At 42.7% G+C, this 25,733-nt stretch overlaps 1 protein-coding gene across 2 annotated transcripts in view; it reads right to left on the bottom strand.

Moving 5' to 3' along the window:
- ARFGAP3 (ADP ribosylation factor GTPase activating protein 3) overlaps positions 1–25,733 on the bottom strand; it is a 254,875-nt gene that overhangs the window by 61,055 nt on the left and 168,087 nt on the right. For both annotated transcript variants that reach the window (XM_030213740.1, XM_030213741.1), the window contains one exon: positions 25,405–25,545. In XM_030213740.1, coding sequence (XP_030069600.1) covers positions 25,405–25,545 — 141 coding nt within the window. The remainder of the gene's footprint in view (positions 1–25,404; positions 25,546–25,733) is intronic.

Below are 25,733 nucleotides of genomic sequence, written 5' to 3'. Positions count from 1 at the left end.
ACAGAAAAGTAGGAAGAACTACTACTACTACTACTACTATTTAGCATTTCTATAGCGCTACAAGGCATACGCAGCGCTGCACAAACATAGAAGAAAGACAGTCCCTGCTCAAAGAGCTTACAATCTAATAGACAAAAAATAAATAAAGTAAGCAAATCAAATCAATTAATGTGAACGGGCGGAAGAGAGGAGGGTAGGTGGAGGCGAGTGGTTACAAGTGGTTACGAGTCAAAAGCAATGTTAAAGAGGTGGGCTTTCAGTCTAGATTTAAAGGTGGCCAAGGATGGGGCAAGACGTAGGGGCTCAGGAAGTTTATTCCAGGCGTAGGGTGCAGCGAGACAGAAGGCGCGAAGTCTGGAGTTGGCAGTAGTGGAGAAGGGAACAGATAAGAAGGATTTATCCATGGAGCGGAGTGCACGGGAAGGGGTGTAGGGAAGGACGAGTGTGGAGAGATACTGGGGAGCAGCAGAGTGAGTACATTTATAGGTTAGTAGAAGAAGTTTGAACAGGATGCGAAAACGGATAGGGAGCCAGTGAAGGGTCTTGAGGAGAGGGGTAGTATGAGTAAAGCGACCCTGGCGGAAGATGAGACAGGCAGCAGAGTTTTGAACCGACTGGAGAGGGGAGAGGTGACTAAGTGGGAGGCCAGCAAGAAGCAGATTGCAGTAGTCTAAATGAGAGGTGACAAGGGTGTGGATGAGGGTTTTGGTAGAGTGCTCGGAAAGAAAGGGGCAGATTTTACGGATGTTGTAAAGAAAAAAACGACAGATCTTGGCAATCTGCTGGATATGAGCAGAGAAGGAGAGAGAAGAGTCAAAGATGACCCCAAGGTTTCGAGCTGAGGAGACAGGGAGAATGAGAGAGCCATCAACAGAAATAGAAAACGGGGAGAGCGGGGAGGTGGATTTGGGGGGAAAAATGAGAAGCTCGGTTTTGGTCATATTTAATTTCAGGTGGCATTGAGACATCCAGACAGCAATGTCAGACAAGCACGCTGAAACTTTGGTTTGGATACAAGGTGAGATATCAGGGGTATAAAGGTAGATTTGGGAGTCATCAGCATAGAGATGGTAGGAAAAGCCATGGGATGAGATTAATGAACCAAGGGAAGAAGTGTAGATAGAAAAGAGGAGGGGACCAAGAACAGAACCCTGAGGTACGCTGACAGGCAGAGGGATAGAAGTAGAAGAGGATCCACCAGAGTGAACACTAAAGGTGCGGAGGGAGAGGTAGGAAGAGAACCAGGAAAGGACAGAGCCCTGGAATCCAAGTGAGGACAGGGTATCGAGAAGTATGCTGTGATCGACAGTGTCAAAAGCAGCGGAAAGATCAAGAAGAATGAGAATGGAATATTGACCTCTGGATTTAGCCAGTAATAGGTCATTGGAGACTTTAGTAAGCGCAGTTTCGGTTGAGTGGAGAGGGCGAAAACCAGATTGTAGTGGGTCAAGATTAGCATGTGAGGAGAGAAAATCAAGGCAGTGGCGGTGAACAGCATGCTCAAGTAATTTGGAGAGAAAAGGAAGGAGGGAGATGGGTCGGTAATTAGAGGGACAAGTAGGGTCGAGTGAAGGCTTCTTAAGGAGAAGTGTGACCACAGCATGTTTAAAGACAGCAGGGACAGTCGCAGTGGAAAGTGAGAGGTTGAGAATGTGACAGATAAAAGGAATAAGAGCAGGAGAGATGGCATTAAGAAGGTGGGTGGGAATGGGATCAGAGGAACAGGTGGTACATTTTGAGGAAGAAAGGAGAAGTGTAGTTTCCTCTGTAGTAACTTCAGAAAAGGAGGAAAGGGAATGAGGGAAAGGAGAGAGAGGGGAACTGACTAGTGGAGGGAGAGGTGGTGAAGTAGAGAAAGCAAGGTTTATCTTTTGAACCTTGTTGTGAAAGAATTCAGCAAGGGTCTGAGGAGATAATGAAGGGGGAGTTGGGGGAGGGGGCACCTTGAGGAGAGAGTTCAATGTGGTGAAGAGAAGTCGAGGATTAGAGCCACGAGAGTTGGTCAGTTGGATATAATAATCCTGTTTGGCACGTAAAAGAGCAGATTGAAAGAACCCTAAAAATATTGATAAGATATAATACAGCCAGAGACCCCCACTGGAATGGTGGTGGGCTGAAGGGGGCTGAACCTTAAAGCTCAGGCTATATAGAAACCCTGGTAAAGTGAACAATGTTATGGCTTGTATGACTAGGAGCTTGCTGGAAAAGCATGGCCTAGTTTTTAGCCCGGATTGAGACCTACATGATCTAAATTAGAAAAGTTGGCCAGAGAAATATGAAACAAAATGGAGATCAGAAAACAAAATGGAAACTCTAAAGTGTCAGTTACAAAGTGGATTTTCCCCCAATTTCCCCATTTTGAGTTAGAAAAAAACTTGTTTTTCTGAAGTATCTGCAGGTGTAAGGAAATAGTTGCAAAAGAGTTTCCAGTTAAGCAAGATTGTGGTCAGCTAGTTTTAAATAAACAAACTTTAAGGCTAATGGGCCCCATTAGTTAGAATGGGACTAGGAGAGTATATAAGACAGGGAGAGTTTGGGCATGTCAGAAGACCTATCGAAGTGCTAGATGAGATGCTGCCCGTCTGTCCACCCATCTGCTTGTATATCTGATCCTGCTGTGTTGTGGTAAGCTATAATAAAGCTGATTATTCTTGCAACCTGTTCCCTCATTCTTTCCTATAGAACATTTAGAAACTTAGTTAAACTCTTGGGGTAAAAATGGCTAGTAAGACAATACCCCAAGCGCACAACTACGAGTCAGATATGAGCCAAATAAATGACAGCTTTCAGGGGACCCTCTCTGGTAGATGGCTAGCTTGCCAGCCTAACACAGCTGGTCCTCATGGGTCTATCCAACCCAAATAAAAACAATATAAAGAACATATAGAAATTAAAATAACAAAACTAAATAATTAGAAACAAGAAGAAAAACAGGAAAAAAACCCAAAAGAAATAGCTGTTCCATATACTTTATCACCAAAATCAGACACACAGTGTTTAAGTATCAAATGTATGGAGGGCCTCTGAAAAACACAACAGCGCTTTGCAAAGAAACTGCAAATTTGCAATAAAACGCTAAGGGGTCTTTTTACTAAAGCTTAGCACACTAACAGTATTAGTGCCCATTGGTATGACTGGGGATGTGAGCCCTTGAGCCCCGACTGAGCACGGCGATGATGGAGTGCACCGCACTCGGTCAGGCAGCACACTAACAGTATTAGTGCCCATTGGTATGACTGGGAATGTGAGCCCTTGAGCCCCGACTGAGCACGGCGATGATGGAGTGCACCGCACTCGGTCAGGCAGCCAGACAACCCCTAGCTTCACCTGCACTTAGTCACTATTCCCCAGGAGTTGAGCCCCTGGGTTCAAGCGGCCGGCAGGACTTCCAGAACCGGCGGGGTTGCAGGACCACTGACCAGACAGGTAGCCAACAGACACAGTCCAAGAGCCAGGAAAACAGTAGAGCTGAGAATAGTCCAAACACAGTCCAGGGTCAAAAGGCAGGCAGCAACACAACGCGTGGTCAGGAAACAAGCCAAGGTCAAGACACAGGAAACTCAGGAATCAGGTAAGGAACACGGATGCAGACCACAACCTCTGTGCAGCAGAAGCCGAAGCACTGAAGGGCTGGAGACAGTGCCTTAAGTAGAGGAGGAATTAGGCTAAAGCATGTGCAGCTGAACCAAGATGGCTGCCCCCATCAGCAGAGCTCTAAGGACCAAATATGGGCTTCCTTCCTGTCCTCGTTAGTCCAAGATGGCTTCCTGGGATATGAATCCAAGATGGCTGTACCATTGCTCTAAGTCGGATGATGGCTGCCAGACTTAGGAAACGGAAACAGACCTTCCCAAGACCGATCCTCATCCTAGCCGGGAGGAGCGTCGTACAGGTGAGGGACGTAACACCCATTAAATGCTAACAAGCCCATTTTATACCTATGGGTTTCTTAGCATTTAGTGTGCACAATTCCACTAGCACGCTCTAAAGCGATGACCACAAATGCTCGCAATCTAAGCAATGAAGTTCATGACCTTCAAGCCCTGATGTTGGAGGCAGACTTAGACATTGTTGCAATCACGGAGACGTGGCTCAATGGTTCTCATGAATGGGATGCAAACATACTGGGCTATAATCTATTTAGGAAGGATAGAGAGGGTCGAAAAAATGGAGGAGTAGCTCTGTATGTGAGAAATGACATCGAGGCAACTGAAATGTCAGGGACCTGGGGAAAGGAAGAAGCGATATGGATCACCTTAAAAAGAGATGATAAAACCTCTGTACAAGTGGGTGTCTACAGACCTCCGACACAATTGGACGATCTAGATAAAGATCTGGTCGCCGATATCCATAAGTTGGGAAAGAAGAGAGAGGTGCTGTTGCTGGGAGATTTCAATCTGCCGGATGTAGATTGGAAAGTTCCATCTGCGGAATCGGAAAGAAGTAGAGAGATCGTGGATGCTTTTCAAAGTGCTCTGCTCAGACAAATAGTGACGGAACCCACGAGGGAGGGAGCGACGCTGGATCTGGTGCTCACAAATGGGGATAATGTGTCAAATGTCTGAGTGGGTGCCCACCTGGGCAGCAGTGACCATCAAACAATTTGGTTTGATATGATGGCTAAAGTGGAGGGCGGCCACTCAAAAATCAAAGTCCTGGATTTCAAGCATGCTGACTTTAGTAAAATGGGGGAATACCTGAGGAAGAAGATGATGGGATGGGAGGATGAACGAGAAGTGGAAGGACAGTGGTCCAAGCTGAAAGAAGCTATAAATAGGGCCACAAACCTTTATGTAAGGAGAGTAAATAAAAGCAAGAGAAAAAGGAAACCGATATGGTTCTCCAAACAAGTGGCTGGGAAAATAAAGGCTAAAGAGTTGGCATTCCTGAAATACAGAAAAACTCAAGAGAAACACGGGGAGGAATACCGGATGAAACTGAAAGAAGCCAAGAGAGAGATACTTCTGGCGAAAGCGCATGCGGAAGAACAAATGGCTAGAAATGTAAGGCGGAGTGACAAAGGTTTCTTCAGGTATATTAGTCAAAGGAGGAAGACAAAAAAGAGAATTATGAGACTGAAAGATGCTGCAAACCGCTATGTAGATAATGATGAAGAAAAAGCTAATTTGCTAAATAGATACTTTTGTTCTGTTTTCACAGAAGAAAATCCAGGAGCAGGACCGCGATGGACTGGCAAAAGTACATGTGGATATAGCACCATTCACAGAAGAGAGTGTGTATGAACAACTTAAAAATCTAAAGGTGGACAAAGCAGTGGGACTGGACGGGATCAACCCCAGGATATTGAGGGAGCTCAGAGAGGTTCTGGCGGGTCCTCTAAAAGATTTGTTTAATAAATCCTTGGAGACGGGACAGGTTCTGTGGGATTGGAGAACGGCAGAGGTGGTCCCTCTTCACAAAAGTGGTGATAGGGAAGAAGTTGGAAACTAGAGGCCGGTAAGCCTCACTTCGATTATTGGAAAATTAATGGAAGCGATGCTGAAGGAAAGGATAGTAAATTTCCTAGAAGCAAATAAGTTGCAAGATCCGAGACAACATGGTTTCACCAAAGGGAAATCGTGCCAAACGAATCTCATTGAATTCTTTGACTGGGTGACCGGAGAATTAAATCAAGGACGTGCTATGGACGTAATCTACTTAGATTTCAGCAAAGCTTTTGACACGGTTCCCCACAGGGGGCTCTTGAATAAACTACACAGGCTAAAGATAGGACCCGAAGTGGTGAACTGGATTAGGAACTGGTTAATGGGCAGACGCCAGAGGGTGGTGGTAAATGGAGTTCGCTCGGAGGAGGAAAAGGTGAGTAGTGATATATTTGTGAGTGACATTGCCGAAGGGTTACAAGGTAAAGTTTGCCTTTTTGCGGATGACACCAAGATTTGCAACAGGGTGGACACTCCGGAGGGAGTGGAAAACATGAAAAAAGATCTGCGGAGGCTAGAAGAATGGTCTAACATTTGGCAATTAAAATTCAATGCGAAGAAATGCAAAGTGATGCATTTAGGGAGTAGAAATCCAAGGAAGACGTATGTGTTAGGCAGGGAGAGTCTGATAGGTACGGACAGGGAGAGGGATCTTGGGGTGATAGTACCTGAGGACCTGAAGGCGACGAAACAGTGTGACAAAGCGGTGGCCGTAGCTAGAAGATTCCTAGGCTGTATAGAGAGAGGTGTGACCAGCAGAAAAAAAGAGGTTTTAATACCCCTGTATAAGACGTTGGTGAGGCCCCACCTGGAGTATTGTGTTCAGTTTTGGAGGCCGTATCTTGCGAAGGATGTTAAAAAAAAATGGAAGCGGTGCAAAGAAAAGCTACAAGAATGGTATGGGATTTGCGTTACAAGACGTATGAGGAGAGACTTGTTGACCTGAACATGTAGACCCTGGAGGAAAGGAGAAACAGGGGTGATATGATACAGATGTTCAAATATCTGAAAGGTATTAATCCGCAAACGAACCTTTTCCGGAGAGGGGAAGGCGGTAGAACGAGAGGACATGAAATGAGATTGAAGGGGGGCAGACTCAAGAAAAATGTCAGGAAGTATTTCTTCACGGAGAGTAGTGGATGCTTGGAATGCCCTCCCGCAGGAGGTGGTGGAAATGAAAACGGTAACAGAATTCAAACATGCGTGGGATAAACATAAAGGAATCCTGTTCAGAAGAAATGGATCCTCAGGAGCTTAGCCGAGATTGGGTGGCAGAGCCGGTGGTGGGAGGCGGGGCTGGTGGTTGGGAGGCAGGGATAGTGCTGGGCAGACTTATACGGTCTGTGCCGGGGCTGGTGGTTGGGAGGCGGGGAAAATGCTGGGCAGACTTATACGGTCTGTGCCACAGCTGGTGGTGGGAGGCGGGGCAGACTTGTACGGTCTGTGCCCTGAAAAGGACAGGTACAAATCAAGGTAGGGTATACACAAAAAAATAGCACATATGAGTTTATCTTGTTGGGCAGACTGGATGGACCGTGCAGGTCTTTTCCTGCCGTCATCTACTATGTTACTATGTTACTATGTAAAGGCTAGTAGAGGGGCCCCTAAAAAGCTAAATCAGTATTTTCCTCTTGCAAGATCCACAAAGCCAACTTCAGTGAAACATGAGCAAAAATATATTTTAATCCTACATCGTCAGCCATTCTGCAGTATTTCTAGCTTGATACTACTACAGCATCTTCCTCATGAAGACTACCTCCAACCACCAAGTTAAACAGTCAGAGAACCAAGAAAATGTGGTAGAAAGATATAGAAATACTGCCCATCGTATTGGACATCACAGGCTTGATTAAAATGAATTTTCAAGCAAACCTGGATAGACTACTTATACATATTGAATCCTATGAACTTCTGTAGGAAGTTCTCTTTTGCATGATGCAAGCACTACTGCTCCAGACAGGAAATCAAAACTAGAGTCTTGTATATCAGAACAAAGCACTTAATCATTAACTTAAAAGCAGTTGAGTCCATTAAGGCAGTGAATCCCAAACGTGTACTGGGGACTGCTCCCTAAGTCAGGTTTTCAAGATATTCACTAAAGACATCAGAGAACTTGTCTGAAGCCTCCCCTTTTCACCAAACAGGTATGGGAACCATTATACTAAGGGGTCAGCATAACAGTCTGATGCAGTGCTGTGCAGCAGATACCAGTTCAATTCATGCACTTAGCTCAAATTCCGTAGACCAGCAGAGGTTGAGGACACTACAGAGTGGCCAATGCAATAAAAGATTAGTGCAATTTTTGTGTACAAAAAAGGGAGGAGGGGATTGCTCAGAAACTAACCCTGCAAAAGCTTTGAATTAGACACAGAATGATTAGGTTGTTCTTCCACAACAGCATCTGTGAGGATTAATGAAGGCTTCATAGCACAATAGCCATACATTCCAGTTGAGCTAGAAGGCCAAAGAAGCATCGCTGTGAGAGGAGAACAAAGGAAAGCTACATCTCCTCTTCCAGCTCAACCAGAACTAGGGCTAATGAACTGGCACTATTAGACTTCATTTGTAACTTCCACTGATTTTTACCCTTTTTTTTTTTAAGCTACATCTCCCCTCCCCCAGCTACCTAGCATGGTCATTGCAGTAATAATTATAGGCCATGGTCTACATACAAGAGCTCTTTTAGGAATTCCAAAATCATGGGCATCAAATCTCGTCCTTAAACAACACCCATGATCCTTCAATTCCTTACTCTCTTCTCAGAAGCAGAAGACCTGGGTTGGGGGGGGGGGGGCACTAGCGAGCCCAATGAGAATGGCAGCTTAATCTCGAGATTGACTATAAGAATCCTGTATTATTTTGGACCATCCAACATTACAAACCAAGAAATCTACTTGGAAATCATTCAACAGATCTCATGGCATCAAAAAGATTAAAAACTGACACCACCAGCGTTCAGCTTCCAACTTCTAAGAGAACGAAACGAGCAGGATGCAGCAGATAACATGGAGGCAGATCAAAGAGAGGAAGTCTCTTTAAAATCAATTACGGAGGAGCTTTTATCACTCCTTGCCCTCCTAAAGGACAATCAAGAACTGAAAGAAAATGTGGGTGAACTTCATAACCAGCTACTGCAGATCCAATCTCAAATGGAAGCAGTAGATACATGCTGTGAATGAAGCTAATAAAGAAGCCATTACAACTCTGCAGAACAGATCAAAAGAAATCACCACTTTGCGGAAGGATCTTGAGGATCTGAACAACCAAGCCAGGAGGAATAACCTCCACATTCTCAGTATTAGAGAAGGCATTGAAAGCACCAATCCTGTCAAATTTTTGGAAACTTTCCTTCCCAAACCTCTGGACATGTTCGATAGGCCATTTTTTTTTTTTTGTTACATTTGTACTCCGCGCTTTTCCCACTCATGGCAGGCTCAATGCAGCAGGCAATGGAGGGTTAAGTGACTTGCCCAGAGTCACAAGGAGCTGCCTGTGCCGGGAATCGAACTCAGTTCCTCAGGACCAAAGTCCACCACCCTAACCACTAGGCCACTCCTCCATTTGAGCGTGCACACTGCGTGCCATCATCATGACCACGTCCCTTTGTAATAAGAATCCTCCGCTACCCACAAGTCCTGCTTATCTTACAAAAAGGTTTGCAGATGTGTTTGCATGCCAAGTGGTGGTTAGATGGCAACTCTGGCTATATCAACTAAGGACAGTGCTGGGCTGGCTTGTACGGTCTGAGTCCCGCATATAGTAATCTGGCTTAGGATGGACTGTAGAGAGCTTCAACAGAAACTCCAGTAATTTGGAATGTGAGGACAGTGCCGGGCAGACTTTTATGGTCTGTGTCCCGTAAATGACAGATGGATTCGAATAGGCGTTGACTACAACTCCTGTAGTTGGAACATAAGGATAAAATTGGGAGGACATCTACAGTCTGTATCCCTGAAAGAATAAAGAACCATGATCAAGTATATAATATCACGTTCATTGTTGATTCAATCTAGAACTGAGAATGAGTAAGACTGTTGGGCAGACTGGATGGAACGTTCAGGTCTTTATCTGCCATCACTTACTATGTTACCTTGAAGATGTGACATTTATGATTTTTTTTTCTAATCTCAAGACTATAGTACAAAAACACAAGTGATTCCTTGACCTACTCGACCATCTCAAATTACTGGGAGTGCAATTCTACTTTATCCTGCTCTCATGAGAGTTACAGTCCACAACACCACAAGATCATTTGAAGATCCTGAACTGCTAAAGCAATTTCTGGATGGTCTTAAATCTATATCCCAACAGTTTTTCTCTGCAATCAGGATCACAAATATAATCACTGTCTTCTGCTCATCTCAGTTCTTCAATTGATCCAGATTCCAATTGTTCTAAGAACCACACCTCTCTTCCTACATTTCACCCCAACCTTCAAATTACGTTAGCCCATATAAATCTCTTTTTACCGACTATAACATTTCTTCATCTCCTCCCACTCCCCCAGCAGCGCTCCCGACAAATTGGATTGCTGCAACAGACAGCCTTGGCTTGAAGTCATACCTTTAATATCCGAATCTCAATGTTTTAAACATTTTCTCTCACTATCAACAAATTAAATGTTTGTATTATACACATTCGTAATTAGCTTCCCACTTGTTACTAGCTATTATCTTTATTGTAGTTTCCCGCTGCCCATCCATAAATAATGGCTCCTTTATAACATTTCATTCTGAATTAATATTGCTGCCTTTTCAATTAGCCTCTCAATATCACTTAGGTGATTTAATATTTTTTGAAAGCTATCTTGCAACTTGTTCTGATTATCAAAATTTATATAACTTGTCCCTTTCTTTTTAGTTCAAAATCCAAGGTTACTCAAACAAGTTACACCATTCTTCTAGCTCTCCTGATAATTGCTGATTAACCTTTAGTGTTATAATATATAATCCTTTCTTTTCAGCTATTCCTCCTTTACAACCATCCTCCCAAAAAATACATTCACACCTCATGCATGCAAATTAGGTAGCACCACTATGCACCCACACTGTTACTCCAGCCAGCGCCCTGTTTGTCTGGTACCTCTTGGCTTTGCAGTGCTGTTTTTCTCATTGCTGGTTTTCACTACATCGCTGTGTACAATTACCTCATCCTGTAATCTGCTTTGTTTTATCAATACGCTTCTGGATATTTACAGATTATTTGCTCAAGTCTCCTGTGTATTTATATAAACTATATGCATATAGTTTCTTTAAATATTAAGGGATTGAAAACCCTATTAAAAAACCAACACAAAACAAAACTTAAACCTAAAAAAAGTGAATGCAGACCTCGCTCTCATTCAATCAACACATTTACTCTCACAGGATAGCCTCCGCTTATCTGACCAAAACTACTCTCCTATAGCTTACAGCTCATTTTCCCAGAAAAGAAATGGAATGTCTATCTTAGCATACAGATCCCTACAACATCTACAACATACCCTGCTCAATCAAGTCTCCGATATAAAAGGCAGACAGATAGAAGTACACTTATTTAATCAACAAAGATCCTGTTAACATCTTTAATATCCAACTGCTGAAGACTATTTTTCCATGAGGTTTCAGTTACGATTAACTCGCTTAACCCAGCTCCAACTATTGTTGGAGGCAATTTCAATCAAATTTTAGACCTAGTATTAGACAGAAAATCCAATTCCTCCTACAGTCCCGTCAAAGTATCCTCTAGCATTATCTCAATACAAAAATCCTTTGGTTTAGTAGTCCCATGGAGATTGCTCAATCCCAGTAAACTTGATTTTACTTTGCATTCACCACCCCATAGGAGTTTTTCACAACGTGATTATTTTTTAATTTCAAAACAATTAATGCCCCATCTGTCAAACAGAGAAATCCACAGTCAAGCTATATCTGATTACTCTGCAATTTCTCTCTCCCTGTCTAACATAGCAGCCCCAAAAATCAAAATCTCATGGAGATTTAACCCCATTCTACTTAATGACAAATTTAAAATATACATAAAATCCAGTTTCAGAAAATTACTTTAAGAAAATCATCATCAATACATACACCCCTAACATTTGGTAGGATGTGTACAAAGACACAAGAAGTGCTATCATCAACTACTCAGCAGGGTTAAACAAACATAAAAAAAGAAACAGAAAATCTGGATGCTGAAACAAAAACTGGAATCGACATATCTCCAACTCAAAATCCCCAAATTTACTCAACTACAGAAATTAAAATACAACTCCTTACTATTCAAAGAAGCATGTCCCATATTGCCACACAGAAATCTAAATTTTATGCCAAGAACAACAGATTGAGGCCATATGTTTGCTCAATTCTTAAAAGCAAAAAGAAAACTCCAGAACTGAGCTCATTACACATTCTCAAGGTAATAATCATACTGACAAAACTAATACAGAACTATTCATCAAGTACTACCAAACTCTATGTAGCTTGGAAATTAACTTTTCTGTTACCAAATTTAATGAACATTTGAAAAATATTTCCCACCCCACAGTAACCCCATCTCAAAACAGTGTCCTAAAAAAACCTATAACTCAAGCAGAAATTCTATCAGCCATCAAATTGATCCCTAAAGGAAAAGCTTCAGGGAATGATGGTTTTTCCACAGAATTCTATCTAACTTTTATAACTTTTATCGATATCCTTAGCACTAAATTGCACTCCCTGTTCAACTCCTTTTTCTCTTCCTCAGAAAATAAAGGCTCTTTCATTGAATCCACTATCATTGTAATACCTAAACCAGAGAGAGACCACAGTAAGGTGCAAAACTATAGGCCCATATCATTAATAAATATGGAAAACAAAATTTACGCAAAAATCATAGCAACCCGCCTAGGTAAAATACTACCAACTCTAATTCAGAGATCAAAATGGATTTACTCCTGGGAGACTCTCCAGTGATTAACTCCAGATTGTTCTGGAATAGTCTGTCAAATGCCAAATCTCAAGGAGATCCTAAAATTGTAATATCACTAGATGCAGAGAAGGCAATCGACAGAATAGGACTACCATTTTTACACACTTAGGTGGTTTGGTTTCAGTGATACTTTATTCATATTATTAAACTCTTCTTTATTTATTTGTTACATTTGTATCCCACATTTTCCCACCCATTTGCAGGCTCAATGTGGCTTACATAGTATCGTGCTGGCGGTCGCCAATATCGGTATGAACAAATACAGAGTGATGTTGTAGTAGGCTACGGATTATGTGTTACAGACATGTTAGGGAATCGTAAGGGGGAAGAGTTAAGTTGTGTCCAGTACGAGCTTTGGTTTTGTTGTGTTGCAGGGTTAAGTCATTTAAGTTGGATCATTAGGGTATGCCTTTTCGAACAGGCAAGTTTTTAGTAATTTCAGGAATTTTAGGTGGTTGTTTGTTGTTTTCACGGTGCTTGGTAATGCGTTCCATAGTTGTGTGCTTATATAGGAAAAGCTGGATGAATAGGTTGATTTGTATTTGAGTCCTTTGCAGCTTGGGTGGTGGAGATTTAGGTATGTCCGTGTTGATCTTGATGCGTTTCTGGTTGGTAGGTCTATGAGGTCTATCATGTATCCCGGGGCATCTTCGTAGATGATTTTATGAACCAAGGTGCAGATTTTGAATGCAATGCATTCTTTGATCGGCAGCCAGTGCAGTTTTTCTCATAGGGGTTTGGCGCTTTTGAATCTCGTTTTACCAAATATGAGCCTGGCTCCTGTATTTTGAGCAGTTTGGAGTTTCTTTAGGATTTGTTCTTTACATCCCGCGTAGATTCCATTGCAGTAGTCTAGGTGACTTAGTACCATGGTTTGTACCAAGTTGCGAAATATTTCCCTCGGGGAAAAAAGATTTTACTCGTTTGAGCTTCCACATTGAGTGGAACATTTTCTTTGTTGTAGCTTTCACTTGGCTCTCCAGTGTGAGATTTCGGTCAATTGCGACTTCGAGAATTTTAGGCTGTCAGATAGGGAGGTTGTGATCTGGGGTGATTATATATTTTTTTTGTTACATTTGTACCCCTTGCTTTCCCACTCATGGCAGGCTCAATGTGGCTTATACATGGGGCAATGGAGGGTTAAGTGACTTGCCCAGAGTCACAAGGAGCTGCCTGTGCCTGAAGTGGGAATTGAACTCAGTTCCCCAGGACCAAAGTCCACCACCCTAACCACTAGACCACTCCTCCACTCGTGTTGTATTGGTATGAGAGGATGAGACAGTGTGTTTTTTCTGTGTTAAGTTTTAGTTGAAATGCATTCGCCCATGAGTTCATGATGTTTAGGCTGAGTTTGATTTCATTGGTGATTTCTGCTAGATCATGTTTTTAGGGGATGTATATTGTGACATTGTCAGCGTAAATGAAGGGGTTAAGGCCTTGACTGGATAAGGACGTGGCTAGTGGGATCATTATTAGGTTAAAAAGGAGCAGTGAAAGTGGTGATCCTTGGGGTACTCCACAGTCTGCTTTCCATGTTGATGATATGTTCGAGTTTGATTTCACTTGATATGTTCTAGTAGTTAGGAAACCTTTGATCCAGCTAAGTACACTTCCGCCAATCCCGAAGTATTCTAAGATGCTTAGTAGTATATTGTGGTTTACCATGTTGAATGCACTAGACATGTCGAATTTTAGGAGGAGTACGTTTTTGCCTAATGCAATTTCTTGTTTGAATTTGGCTAAGAGAGTAATTAGTACTATCTCGGTACTGCGGTTGGCGCGAAATCCTGATTGTGATTCGTGTAGTATTGAGAATTTGTTTATGTAATCAGTAAGTTGTTTGGTTACCATGCTTTCCATCAGTTTGACTACCATTGGGATAGATGCTACTGGGTGGTAGTTGGTGATGTCGTTTCTTTTTTTTTTCTTGGTATCTTTTGGTATCAGGGTGAGGAGGATGTTACCGTTGTCCTTAGGAAAGAGACCATGTTGAAGCATGTAATTTATGTGGGATGTGAGGTCTGCTATGAAGCGGTGGGGGGTGGATTTTATTAGGTAACTGGGGCAGGTGTCCAGTTTACAGTGAGTCTTGGAGAACCTGTTAGTCGCTTGATTGACTGTTTCAGTAGTGAGGAGAGCGAAACTTGTCCAGAATCTGTCCACTGGGGATTCATCGGGGTTCGGATCCATACATTCAATTAAGTTTTCGATGTCGGTGATGTTCTGAGGTAGTGTGTTTCGTAGATTTACAATTTTTTTCCTTGAAGTATTTGGCAAGTTTGTCTGCCATTGGGGTGTCTGTGTTGGTTGTGGTGACCGCGGTGGTGTCTAGTAGTTTGTTCAAGAGTTTGGTTTTGTAGTAAAGCCTTTTGGCTTGTCTTATTGCATATTTCTATTTTCTTTTGAGTTTGTTTCCATGCGTTGAGTGTTTGTGCATCTTTTATTTTTTTTTCCATGCTCTTTCAAATTTCTTGGATTGTGTTTTTAATTTTTTCAGTTCTTCGATGAACCATGGTATCGAGTTATGTCTACGTGAGGTTCTTGTTTGTAAGGGTGCTATTTCATCTAATATGCTTTTGCATCTTTTATCCCAATCTGAAAGATAGTATGTAGTGTCCGTTTGTGCTGACCATTCATTATTGTACATATGTTGCCAGAATGTTTCTGAGTCTATTTGGCCTCATGTGCTGTAAGTTATGTATTCTTGTATATGGTATGGACCCTTTTTCCGCCAGAGTAGGGATAAGTTTAGTGTGTAGTGGTCTGATCATGGTGTGTTCGTCCATTTAATATCTGATATTATTAGATTCTGGTCCATGGACAGTATGTGTGAGATAAGGTCGAGTGTGTGCCCTTTGATATGGGTAGCTTGAATGTGTGGCCATTCAAGGTCCCATTGATGGAGGAATTGCTCGCATTTGCGTGTGTTTGCAGAGTTTGGGTCTTCTAGGTGAAGGTTGATGTCACCCAATACTAGTATATTGGGGTTGGTTACACAGGTATTTGATATGAAGTCCATGAAGTGCGATTGGCATTCGTTCCAATTATCTGGTGGTCTATAGAACAAGTCACAGTTTAGGTGGTCAAGCAGGGTAGTGTGGTGGATTCTAATTGAGGCGATTTCAAGTTGGGATGTTATAGACTTGGCAGTGGTTTCGGTGGTGAAGTGGTCTCGATGTATTAGTGCTATGCCTCCACCTCTCTTTTCCTTTCTGGTCCAGTGAGTAATTTTGTGTCCCAGGGGGGAATAGGTCCAGGATTATAGGGTATTTTTGATCATGGATCCAGGTTTCATTAATGAAGAGTACGTCGAGGTTTTCTGACGTGATCCAGTCTGATATTATTGTTTGTTTACTATGGATCTGGCATTGATGTAGCCCACTTGAATTTTTTGGAAAGGATCGTCTATGTTTGGTGTTATGTGGATTTTTGTCAGTTGTCATTTCTTTGTTGGTGTGGGTTTGTTATGACCTTTCTTTCCCTTGTATTGACGTTGTCCGCAAGTTGGTGTTCTTCCATTGCTTTGGTTGTCAGTTTGGTGTGGTGTGGTGTGGTGTATCTGGCCAGACTTTGATGGTTGTGGGTATGATGTTGCTTTTATCGAATGGGCTGGTTAGTGTTAAGTGGACCAGGGATAAGGAGTAGATTATTAGGAGCAGTTTGCCGGTGTTCATTATGGTACTGATTTCTTAGTGCTGCTAGTAGGTCGTGTTCTTGTGTCTTGTGTGTTATGTGTATTTGCGTCTTGGCTTTGAACAATTGAGATCAGTGGTGGCTCTGGTTCTTTGTAATGTTGGTGCGCAGGGGAGGCGGATCTATGGGTTAATTATAGGTGGTTTACTCACAGTTGGTTGTTCAGATGCGAGTCCAGTAGATCTGTGTGTTGTGTTGGAGCGTGTAGGGAACGGAGGCTTTCTGGTTCTGGGAGATAGATTAGTGGTTGGAGGTGGGAAGCTCAGGCGAGACAACTTTGTTGTAATGGTTGGAGGTAGGAAGCTGAGGGGAGACAGCTGTGCTGCAAAGGTATTTAGGCAGTCAGGCAGGTGATAGTCGCTCGCAGTTTCGCAGTCAAGATCACCGAATCACCTGTTGCTGCTGCAGTGGTTGGAGGTAGGACGCTGAGGTAGGATTTTCATCTCTGCAGCACAAAGTGAGGATCCTTCAGTCCCACTAACTTTCAAGTAATCATAACCATCTTCTAATTGATAGTCAGTAAACTCCAGGGCGATTGAGATTTAGATGCTCAGAAGGATTGCCGTTCCTTTTCTGTGGTTGATGCCACCGCTTGGTTTCTGGTGGGCACACGGTTTGTCGGTTCTCGCCTCGACCTGGTGGGTGGGAGGTATGAGTGGCGCACAGCAGGGTTACTTTAGTGTAATATGTTATCTTCAACAAAAACTGCTTCTAGGATTTACAACTCTGTTCAACAACTGAATCCCAATCTATGCAATCTGTGTTGGGACCGCTGCTTTTTAACATATTTATAAATGACCTAGAGATGGGAGTAACTAGTGAGGTAATTAAATTTGCTGATGACACAAAGTTATTCAGGAGGATTGTGAAAAATTACAAGCGGACCTTACAAGACTGGGAGATTGGGCGTCTAAATGGCAGATGGCGTTTAATGTGAGCAAGTGCAAAGTGATGCATGTGGGAAAGAGGAACCCGAATTATAGCTATGTCATGCAAGGTTCCCACATTAGGAGTCACGGACAAAGAAAGGGATCACAGTGTGCTGCTGTGGCTAAGAAAGCAAATAGAGTGTTAGGTATTATTAGGAAAGGAATGGAAAACAAAAATGAGGATGTTATAATGCCTTTGTATTGCTCCATGTTGCGACCGCACCTCGAATATTGTGTTCAATTCTGGTCACCGCATCTCAAAAAAGATATAGTGGAATTAGAAAAGGTGCAGAGAAGGGCGACAAAAATGATAGCGGGGATGAAACGACTTCCCTATGAGGAAAGGCTAAAGCGGCTAGGGCTCTTCAGCTTGGAGAAAAGGCGGCTGAGGGGAGATATGATAGAGGTCTATAAAATAATGAGTGGAGTTGAACGGGTAGATGTGAAGCGTCTGTTCACGCTTTCCAAAAATACTAGGACTAGGGGGCATGCGATGAAGCTACAATGTAGTAAATTTAAAACGAATCGGAGAAAATGTTTCTTCACTCAACGTGTAATTAAATTCGAATTCGTTGCCAGAGAATGTGGTAAAGGCGGTTAGCTTAGCGGAGTTTTAAAAAGATTTGGACGGCTTCCTAAAGGAAAAGTCCATAGACCTTTATTAAATGGACTTGGGGAAAGTCCACTATTTCTGGTATAAGCAGTATAAAATATTTTGTACATTTTTGGGATCTTGCCAGGTATTTGTGACCTGGATTGGCCACTGTTGGAAACAGGATGCTGGGCTCAATGGATCTTTGGTCTTTCCCAGTATGGCAATACTTAGGTACTTATGTACTTTGCAAACAGATTGGGAAATCCCTGTGATCTTATTGTTTGGCAACTATTCTGGACGAAAGCCACTCATCCCACCATGTCAGCTTCCATCAAACAATCCTTATATTACACTGCTCACAAGGCCTATTGGACTCCCAGCAAAATAACAAATTACTCAAATGCATTGAGTAATCTGCATTTGTGAGCAGCCTGTATGTCAGGCTGCAGCTGCTTGGAAAAGACAGCTCACTGCTTGTGAGCAGTATTCTTTGTGCTGCACTGAACTAACCAGACAGGGAAATCACTGGACTGTTCCTTCTGGTTTCATGTTAAATCCCTGACGTAGCCGTTGAGAGGGCAAAACATGGCCATGTTGCGCAGTTGGAGGAAAGTTGTTTACTGATTTTATATATCTGCTTTCAATAAATTTTGTTTTATTTCACCACATGGGTCTGCTTTTCTGCTCTTCTTCTCTTTAGCCCACCCATATTCACATTTACAATGAATAATTTGACTTTTTAATCCTTTTGGTCTCCCAACTGGTGGAATGCACAATGGTAAATGCTTAAATGGTAAAACTATCTATGCATTTTACTGCTGGCTCAGAGTTGCGAAGCACCTTCAATATTTTACATTGCCCTTTTAATATATTTTTATCCCATAGATAACCTCACCAACATCATATACATGTACAATCACTTACAAACTATGTAATTGGATGTATGAGAGTTTTTGTATTGGTAAATACGGCATGCATACTGAAAGATCATTATAAGTGAATATATCCTCTTCCATTTCTCATTTTGTGCACTTTTTATCATTTTACAGTCTGTATAACAAAAGATTTTCATCTTATACTATTTTATTGAAAGCTATTTTTGTGATTCTTCATGCAATTTCATATATTTATTTTTCCTTCTTAATACAGACCATTGCAATTAATTCCTCTTTTTAGATATTTTACTCTTTTAATGGTTTTACATGGCAAAGATCTTGACATGTGGCTGAGTTTAGCTTGGAGGGTCCGAGATGGAGACCAACAGCTGAGAAGGAACCCCTGAAATGGTCTGATGTGGAATCTGGCCCATGGAAGAATGTCAAAGATAGAAGCCATTGCACCCAAAACGAACATATTCCTAGACCCCAGGATCTGGTAAGAAAAGTGGAACCTGACTTGGGTGTGAATCTTTTGTGATGAGCATTAGGAAGAAATGTCTTCCCTAAACCTGTGTCGAATATCACTCCCAGATACACCAAGATTTGTATTAGAAACAACTGACTCTTGGTGAAATTGAATACCAATCTTGACAACTGAAGATGAGTAGCTATCTTGGATGAAACTTGCAGACTCTCTTGATAGGAAAAGTCGCAAATCAGCTAATCGCTAGGTGTGGATGAACCTGCAATCCATCCTTGCAAAGGAAGGTTGCCACTACTACCGTGACCTTGAAAAAAATGTCCTTGGTGAGGTAGAAAGGCTGAATGGCATGGTCATACATGACAATGTTCTCTCCAAGGATTGGAAATCACAAATCTTCTGTGGGAAGGTGAAATGGGAATATTAAAGAACACTTCCTTGAGATCCAGGGAGGTTAGAAACTCTCCCTGCTAGACTGAAACTACAGACTGCAATGTTCCCATTGTGAAATGTTGAACCTTTAACACTCTTGACTCTTTTGAAGTCCAAACTCAAGCAGAAGGAAGCTCCCTTCTTTGGAACTACACAGTAAATAGAGTAACTTCCCATTCCCCAATTGCAACTACCGTGTTTCCCCGAAAATAAGACACTGTCTTATATTAAATTTTGCTCCCCAAGACCTGCTAGGTCTTATTTTCAGGGGAGGCCTTATTTTTTGGGGAAACATCGGGGTCACCCCCCCCACCCGAGATCGCCGGCTCCCCCCCTCGATCGGCGGCTCCCCCTGCCCTCAGTCGCTCCCGGAACTAACCTCTTAAATGCTTCCTTTCACCATTCATCTTCGCACTCGCCGCAAGCAGCAGGGCAGGCCACTCCTTCCTTCCGTGTCCCGCCCTCGCCTAGCGTAACGTCAGGCGAGGGCGGGACACGGAAGGAAGGAGTGGCCAGCCCTGCTGCTTGCGGCGAGTGCGAAGGTGAAAGGAAGCGGTTAACAGGTTAGTTCCGGGAGCGACTGAGGGCGGGGGGAGCTGCCGATTGAGGGGGGGAGCCGGCGATCTCGGGTGGGGGGGGGGGGGTGACCCCGATGTTTCCCCGAAAAATAAGGCCTCCCCTGCTAGGTCTTATTTTCGGGGGAGGCCTTATATTTTCAAATTGCAGCAAGACCTCTACTAGGTCTTACTTTCGGAGGATGTCCTAATTTCGGGGAAACACGGTAGGGGACAGTCTCAACTGTGCCTAAATAAAGAAGCGTTTGCAGGTTGGCTTGAACTGCTTGATATTTGGGCTGGAGCTTGTATCGAGATTCCATGGAAAAATCTGAAGTGGAACAGGAGAACTCCAGTTTGTAACCCTGCTTTAGTGTTTCCAAGACACATCGGTCTGAGGTAATTTTAGCCCACTCCTCATGGAACCTGGAGAGAAGTCCTGCTATTATGAAACCCAAGGAGTGAACTGAGACCCCATCATTGGGAGAAGGCAGAAGGCATTGGCAGGCCTGGAGTTTGAAGCAGAGTTCTTTCTGGCAGCATGTAAAACGGCTTGTCTTTGTTGAAGCGGGAACCCTGAAAGTTAGATTTGCCTGGCCTGTAGCACTTGGCCTCATGAAACCTAAGATGCGACTAAGAGGATTTAAAAGAATCTTTAGACTTGTTCTCTGGCAATCTCCGAGACTTGGAGTCCCCTAGGTCTTTACCCAACTTCTCTAGATCTTCTCCAGACAAAAAGTTTAGCTCTAAAAGGTAGCTTGCTAAATGTGACTTTGAAGCCAAATAATCCCTAAGCCAGAGCTATCTTCTTGCCGAGAGGGTCAAGAATGGCTTGTGAGGCTGTGCATTAGAACTGGCTGCTCACTGAGGCTAATTAGTGTTGCTGACAGCCAGAGCTAGATGGTGTAGCAGAATATAGCTGTTTGTACCATTGTGCACTATTGATGACAAGGTGTAGTGGGACTTGAACCAGCAACTTCTAGATCTCTGTGCTCACTCTGAGCTGGTTTCTTTAACTATTAAGCTATTCCTCTACATTGAAGTAGCTTTGTAATAATCGCTAGCTATCCAATACAACGAAAAGGTGCAAAAGTGCAACAGAAGCATTTAGAGACACTACAGCATACAGCTAGTGGTGCCGCTGATATAGTGGTGGCTGAAGCTGGTACGCAATAGTTTTGGCCAGTGTCAGTGTGCAATATCAGAGAGCAGAGCTGCTGTGGTAAACCAACACAGCTAACCTTGATACTATAGTGTAGTGTTAGTTGTCTCAGCAATGCAATGAACTGCAGGTGAAGGCAAGCAATATGGGAGAGTGAAGTAAAATATGCCCCATCTGAAACAGCTGAGTTCTACAGCTTCTAATATGATGCACAAACCAGCCCTGAACCTGTGACCTTCAGAATGAAAGCCAGTCACCTTCCAGAATAAAACTATTCTGCTGTTAACACTGCACCTAGAGAAAATGCCACCATGGCAGAACTGAGGTTCCACAGTTACCATGGAGACAGGGGAGGAGTGTACTAGTCCCAGAAAATAGCTCAATATATAACATTTCTCATAGAACCATGGAGCCAACAGCACTAAGCCTGACTCTAAACTAAACTCCTTTGTAAAGATGCTGAAAAAAGAATTCCTGTACTGTCAATACTGTCAGTACTGGTAACAATTTAAAAAAAAGTTCCATAAAAGAAGTGAGGAAAACTTTCAGTGTGTTTAAGTAACTGCCCTCTTAGAAAAAAAAAAAACCTGAGGGGACTCAAAGCTCTCTAAATGAAAGATATCTAAGAATATGAGAACACTAAATAAGCCCTTTCAAAGGTCTAACACACATGGTGCACTGCCCTGATGCTGTTCACTGGCTCCCACACTAGGAACAGCATTTAACCAACTCTGGAACTATAAGCAAAATCTTAACTCACCACAAACAGCATGTCCTTTTGGTGACTGCTGCCATTAATGAATCCACTTTAGGCAAACATAGCTTTTCCAGTTCAGGCATGAAAATGGGTTAAAGACGTGACATAGCCGCTGCCACTTGAAGGGCAATGTCTAGGGTGTCTCACTGAGCAGAAATGACTTCCTGCATAGCCTCATGCACTGGATATAAGACCGAAACAGTATTCTAGTGCTTGCCATTTTATGATTAGCAGATTAAGAAACTTTTGAGCCTTAGGTATAAAGAAAAGCAACTCCTGCTTATGAAACACCCACACTGTGGTAGGATCATCAGATTCCTCTGTACGAGGAGAGCCTGCAAAGTCACCCGAAGTGGTGAACTGGATTAGGAACTGGTTGACGGACAGAAGCCAGAGGGTGGTGGTGAATGGAATTCGCTCGGAGGAGGGAAAGGTGAGTAGTGGTGTGCCTCAGGGATCGGTGCTGGGACTGATTCTGTTCAATATATTTGTGAGTGACATTGCCGAAAGGTTGGAAGGTAAAGTTTGCCTATTTGCGGATGATACTACGATCTGCAACAGTGTGGACACCCGGGAGGGAGTGGAAAACATGAAAAAGGATCTGAGGAAGCTAGAAGAATGGTCTAAGGTTTGGCAATTAAAATTCAATGCGAAGAAATGCAAAGTGATGCACTTATGGAATAGAAACCCTCGGGATTTGTATGTGTTAGGCGGGGAGAATCTGATAGGTACGGACGGGGAGAGGGATCTTGGGGTGATAGTATCTGAGGATCTGAAGGCGACGAAACAGTGTGACAAGGCGGTGGCCGTAGCTAGAAGGTTGTTAGGCTGTATAGAGAGAGGTGTGACCAGCAGAAGAAAGGAGGTGTTGATGCCCCTGTATAAGTCGTTGGTGAGGCCCCACCTAGAGTATTGTGTTCAGTTTTGGAGGCCGTACCTTGCGAAGGATGTAAAAAGAATTGAAGCGGTGCAAAGAAAAGCTACGAGAATGGTAAGGGATTTGCGTTACAAGACGTATGAGGAGAGACTTGATGACCTGAACATGTATACTCTAGAAGAAAGGAGAAACAGGGGTGATATGATACAGACGTTCAAATATTTGAAAAGTATTAATCCGCAAACGAACCTTTTCCGGAGGTGCGAAGGCGGTAGAACGAGAGGACATGAAATGAGATTGAAGGGAGGCAGACTCAAGAAAAATGTCAGGAAGTATTTTTTCACGGAGAGAGTAGTGGATGCTTGGAATGCCCTCCCGCGGGAGGTGGTGGAAATGAAAACGGTAACAGAATTCAAACACACGTGGGATAAACATAAAGGAATCCTGTTCAGAAGGAATGGATCCTAAGGAGCTTAGCCGAGATTGGGAGGCGGGGATAGTGCTGGGCAGACTTATACGGTCTGTGCCAGAGCCGGTGGTGGGAGGCGGGGCTGGTGGTTGGGAGACGGGGATAGTGCTGGGCAGACTTATACGGTCTGTGCCCTGAAGAGGACAGGTACAAATCAAAGTAGGGTATACACAAAAAGTAGCACATATGTTTGTCTTGTTGGGCAGACTGGATGGACCATGCAGGTCTTTTTCTGCCGTCATTTACTATGTTACTATGTTAAATAGCTCCCCCTCCTCCAATTCCTCCTGCATCTGTGCAGAAAGGGACTGTCCTGAAATGACTCCCTCAGAATGATAGGGAGACAGGGAAGCAATAGACCCTACTTCTGAGCTGGAATGCAAATGTCTCCTCCGGGGCAGGGTCCATCAGTGGAAAATGTGAGGCAGGGAACAAGTCAGAAATCTCCAAGGGCTTCTTCAACATAAGGCATTATGGAGCAGTAGAATGAACTCAGGGGACAAAAAAAGTCAGAAAACCCCAGCCCCAGAGAAACCCCCAGAGTGGCTGAGATATGTATAAGGACCTCTGAAGAAGTAAAGGAACTGCTGACAGCGCTACTCCCAAATCAAGCTGCTGTTAAAAAGTGCTGCCAGATCACTTTTGGCCCCAAGAGAATTAGCCCGCATCTCTCCTGCATGGGAAGCTAATGAGACCTCCCAGAACACAGCCCCCTCTGCCAGAGGAGAGCCTGCAAAGTCACCTGGACACTGCTTCAATGCTGCTCTCTGCTTCCCACTGTGGCAGCAGCTTAACAACTTTGGCAGCCATTGTAAAGAAAACAAAGGAAAAACCGCAACTGACCGAAAGGTGAAAAAAAATATAAATATACACTCAACCTTGGAGAGCCAGCCAGCCGTCAGGAGTCCTGCTTGTCGAACTCAGAGCTGCTGGAAGCACACTCACATCTTCTCCATCACTAAGCCCTTTATACTGGCCCAAACCAGTATCTCTCCTACAGCCAAGGCTGTGGCTTTAAAGAATTATGCCCCATTTTTTTTCCAGCGAGGAAGGAGAATGGAGGAAGGGCTGGATAGGGGAGAAGGGTACCTAGTATCACCAAGTGTATCTCCTAAAGTAAGCACTGCTCAGCTGCGTACCCCAAAGCTCTACTGAACTAAGAGACCCAGAACTGGAGCCACCATCAGAAGAGACCAGGAGCTTGTGAGAGACCATCCATCCGTCTGATGGAGATAGAGAATACTAACTGACCAAGGAGCAGTCCATCATATAAGACAGTGCAATTCAGCGCTCTCTATCTCCACCTGCTGGTAGATGGTCACAATCCACAAGCCTCTAAATTCATCTGCTGCTGAAGCTAAGAAATTTTGTTTATGATTGAATATCTGTCTGCTCATGTTTTCACCATCCCATCACCAATTCATGTAGTTATCCATTTTTTAGTTTTTAAGATCATGTTTTAAGTCTGCTCAATATATGTTCCTGATAATCTATTCTTTTTTCCTTCTTTTAAACCATTGTGACTGTATATTTTATTTCTTATATCCCTTTTAAAACATTGTAATTGTTTCGTTTTATGTTTTTTTGACTTTGCATCAATTTGTTATTTTTAGACTCCTAAGGCAGGCACGTTTAGCCGAACACGATGCCGAGTCTTTAATACACACCAATAAAGACTGTTGTTTCTATTCTTTTGTGTTCCATGGTTCATCTGAGAAGTGCCATCATCTGTTTTCCACTCTCCTCTCCTGTGGTCTTATCTAAGTGCAATTAAGAAATACGAGACAGCAAGTTCCATATGCTTTCATAACTTCCACCATATCCAGAAAGTCTGGCTCCCTTTAGACAATTTCTGAGATACTACAAGCTCATGAATACTGGTTGCAAACTTGAACTTAATTACAAGGTTACTATTTGTGTACACAGCGATAATGGTTAAAATTTTATATTGTTATCTTAATGTTTTTGTATACATATATTCTGAAGATTACGACGAATAATATTTTTGTAAGATTAAATATGTTTTTCAGTCTCAAAAATATTCAAAAAATAAAAAAGAAGCAGAAGACCTAGCTTAGTAACTGAATCAGGAACTTCCATACCAAGCCATAATGCTGGCCTTTAGTAATAATTCTCAATGGAACTCTATAAACTGAGATTACAGTATCAGATTAGATCTTTATACCTGTCTTCATAGCTTGCCATTTTTGAAGTCAGAATTACATCGGTATCTTTCAAATTACTCTCCCGCTTCCAGAAGGTATCTGAACTGTCATCCCATTTAGAGAAAGAACTCCTTCCTGTGTCTCCAATATCCTCAATATATCTTAAGGAGAAAAACAAAATCTAGTTATTTATTCATATTACATGATTGCATACTTAAATTAAAAGTAAATACAAAAGGTTCAGTGGAAAAACAGTCATGAATTAGTTTAGCTCACATTATTTCTCTCTACCAAACATATATTAAATATATTTATTATACTTTATCACATCTGTCACCAAAAGAGGTAT

Source organism: Microcaecilia unicolor, chromosome 9, assembly GCF_901765095.1.
Source record: "Microcaecilia unicolor chromosome 9, aMicUni1.1, whole genome shotgun sequence".
Classification (NCBI taxonomy): Eukaryota; Metazoa; Chordata; class Amphibia; order Gymnophiona; family Siphonopidae; genus Microcaecilia; species Microcaecilia unicolor.
Note: the sequence above shows the minus strand (reverse complement) of the source record. Positions and strands in the feature narration are given on the sequence as shown.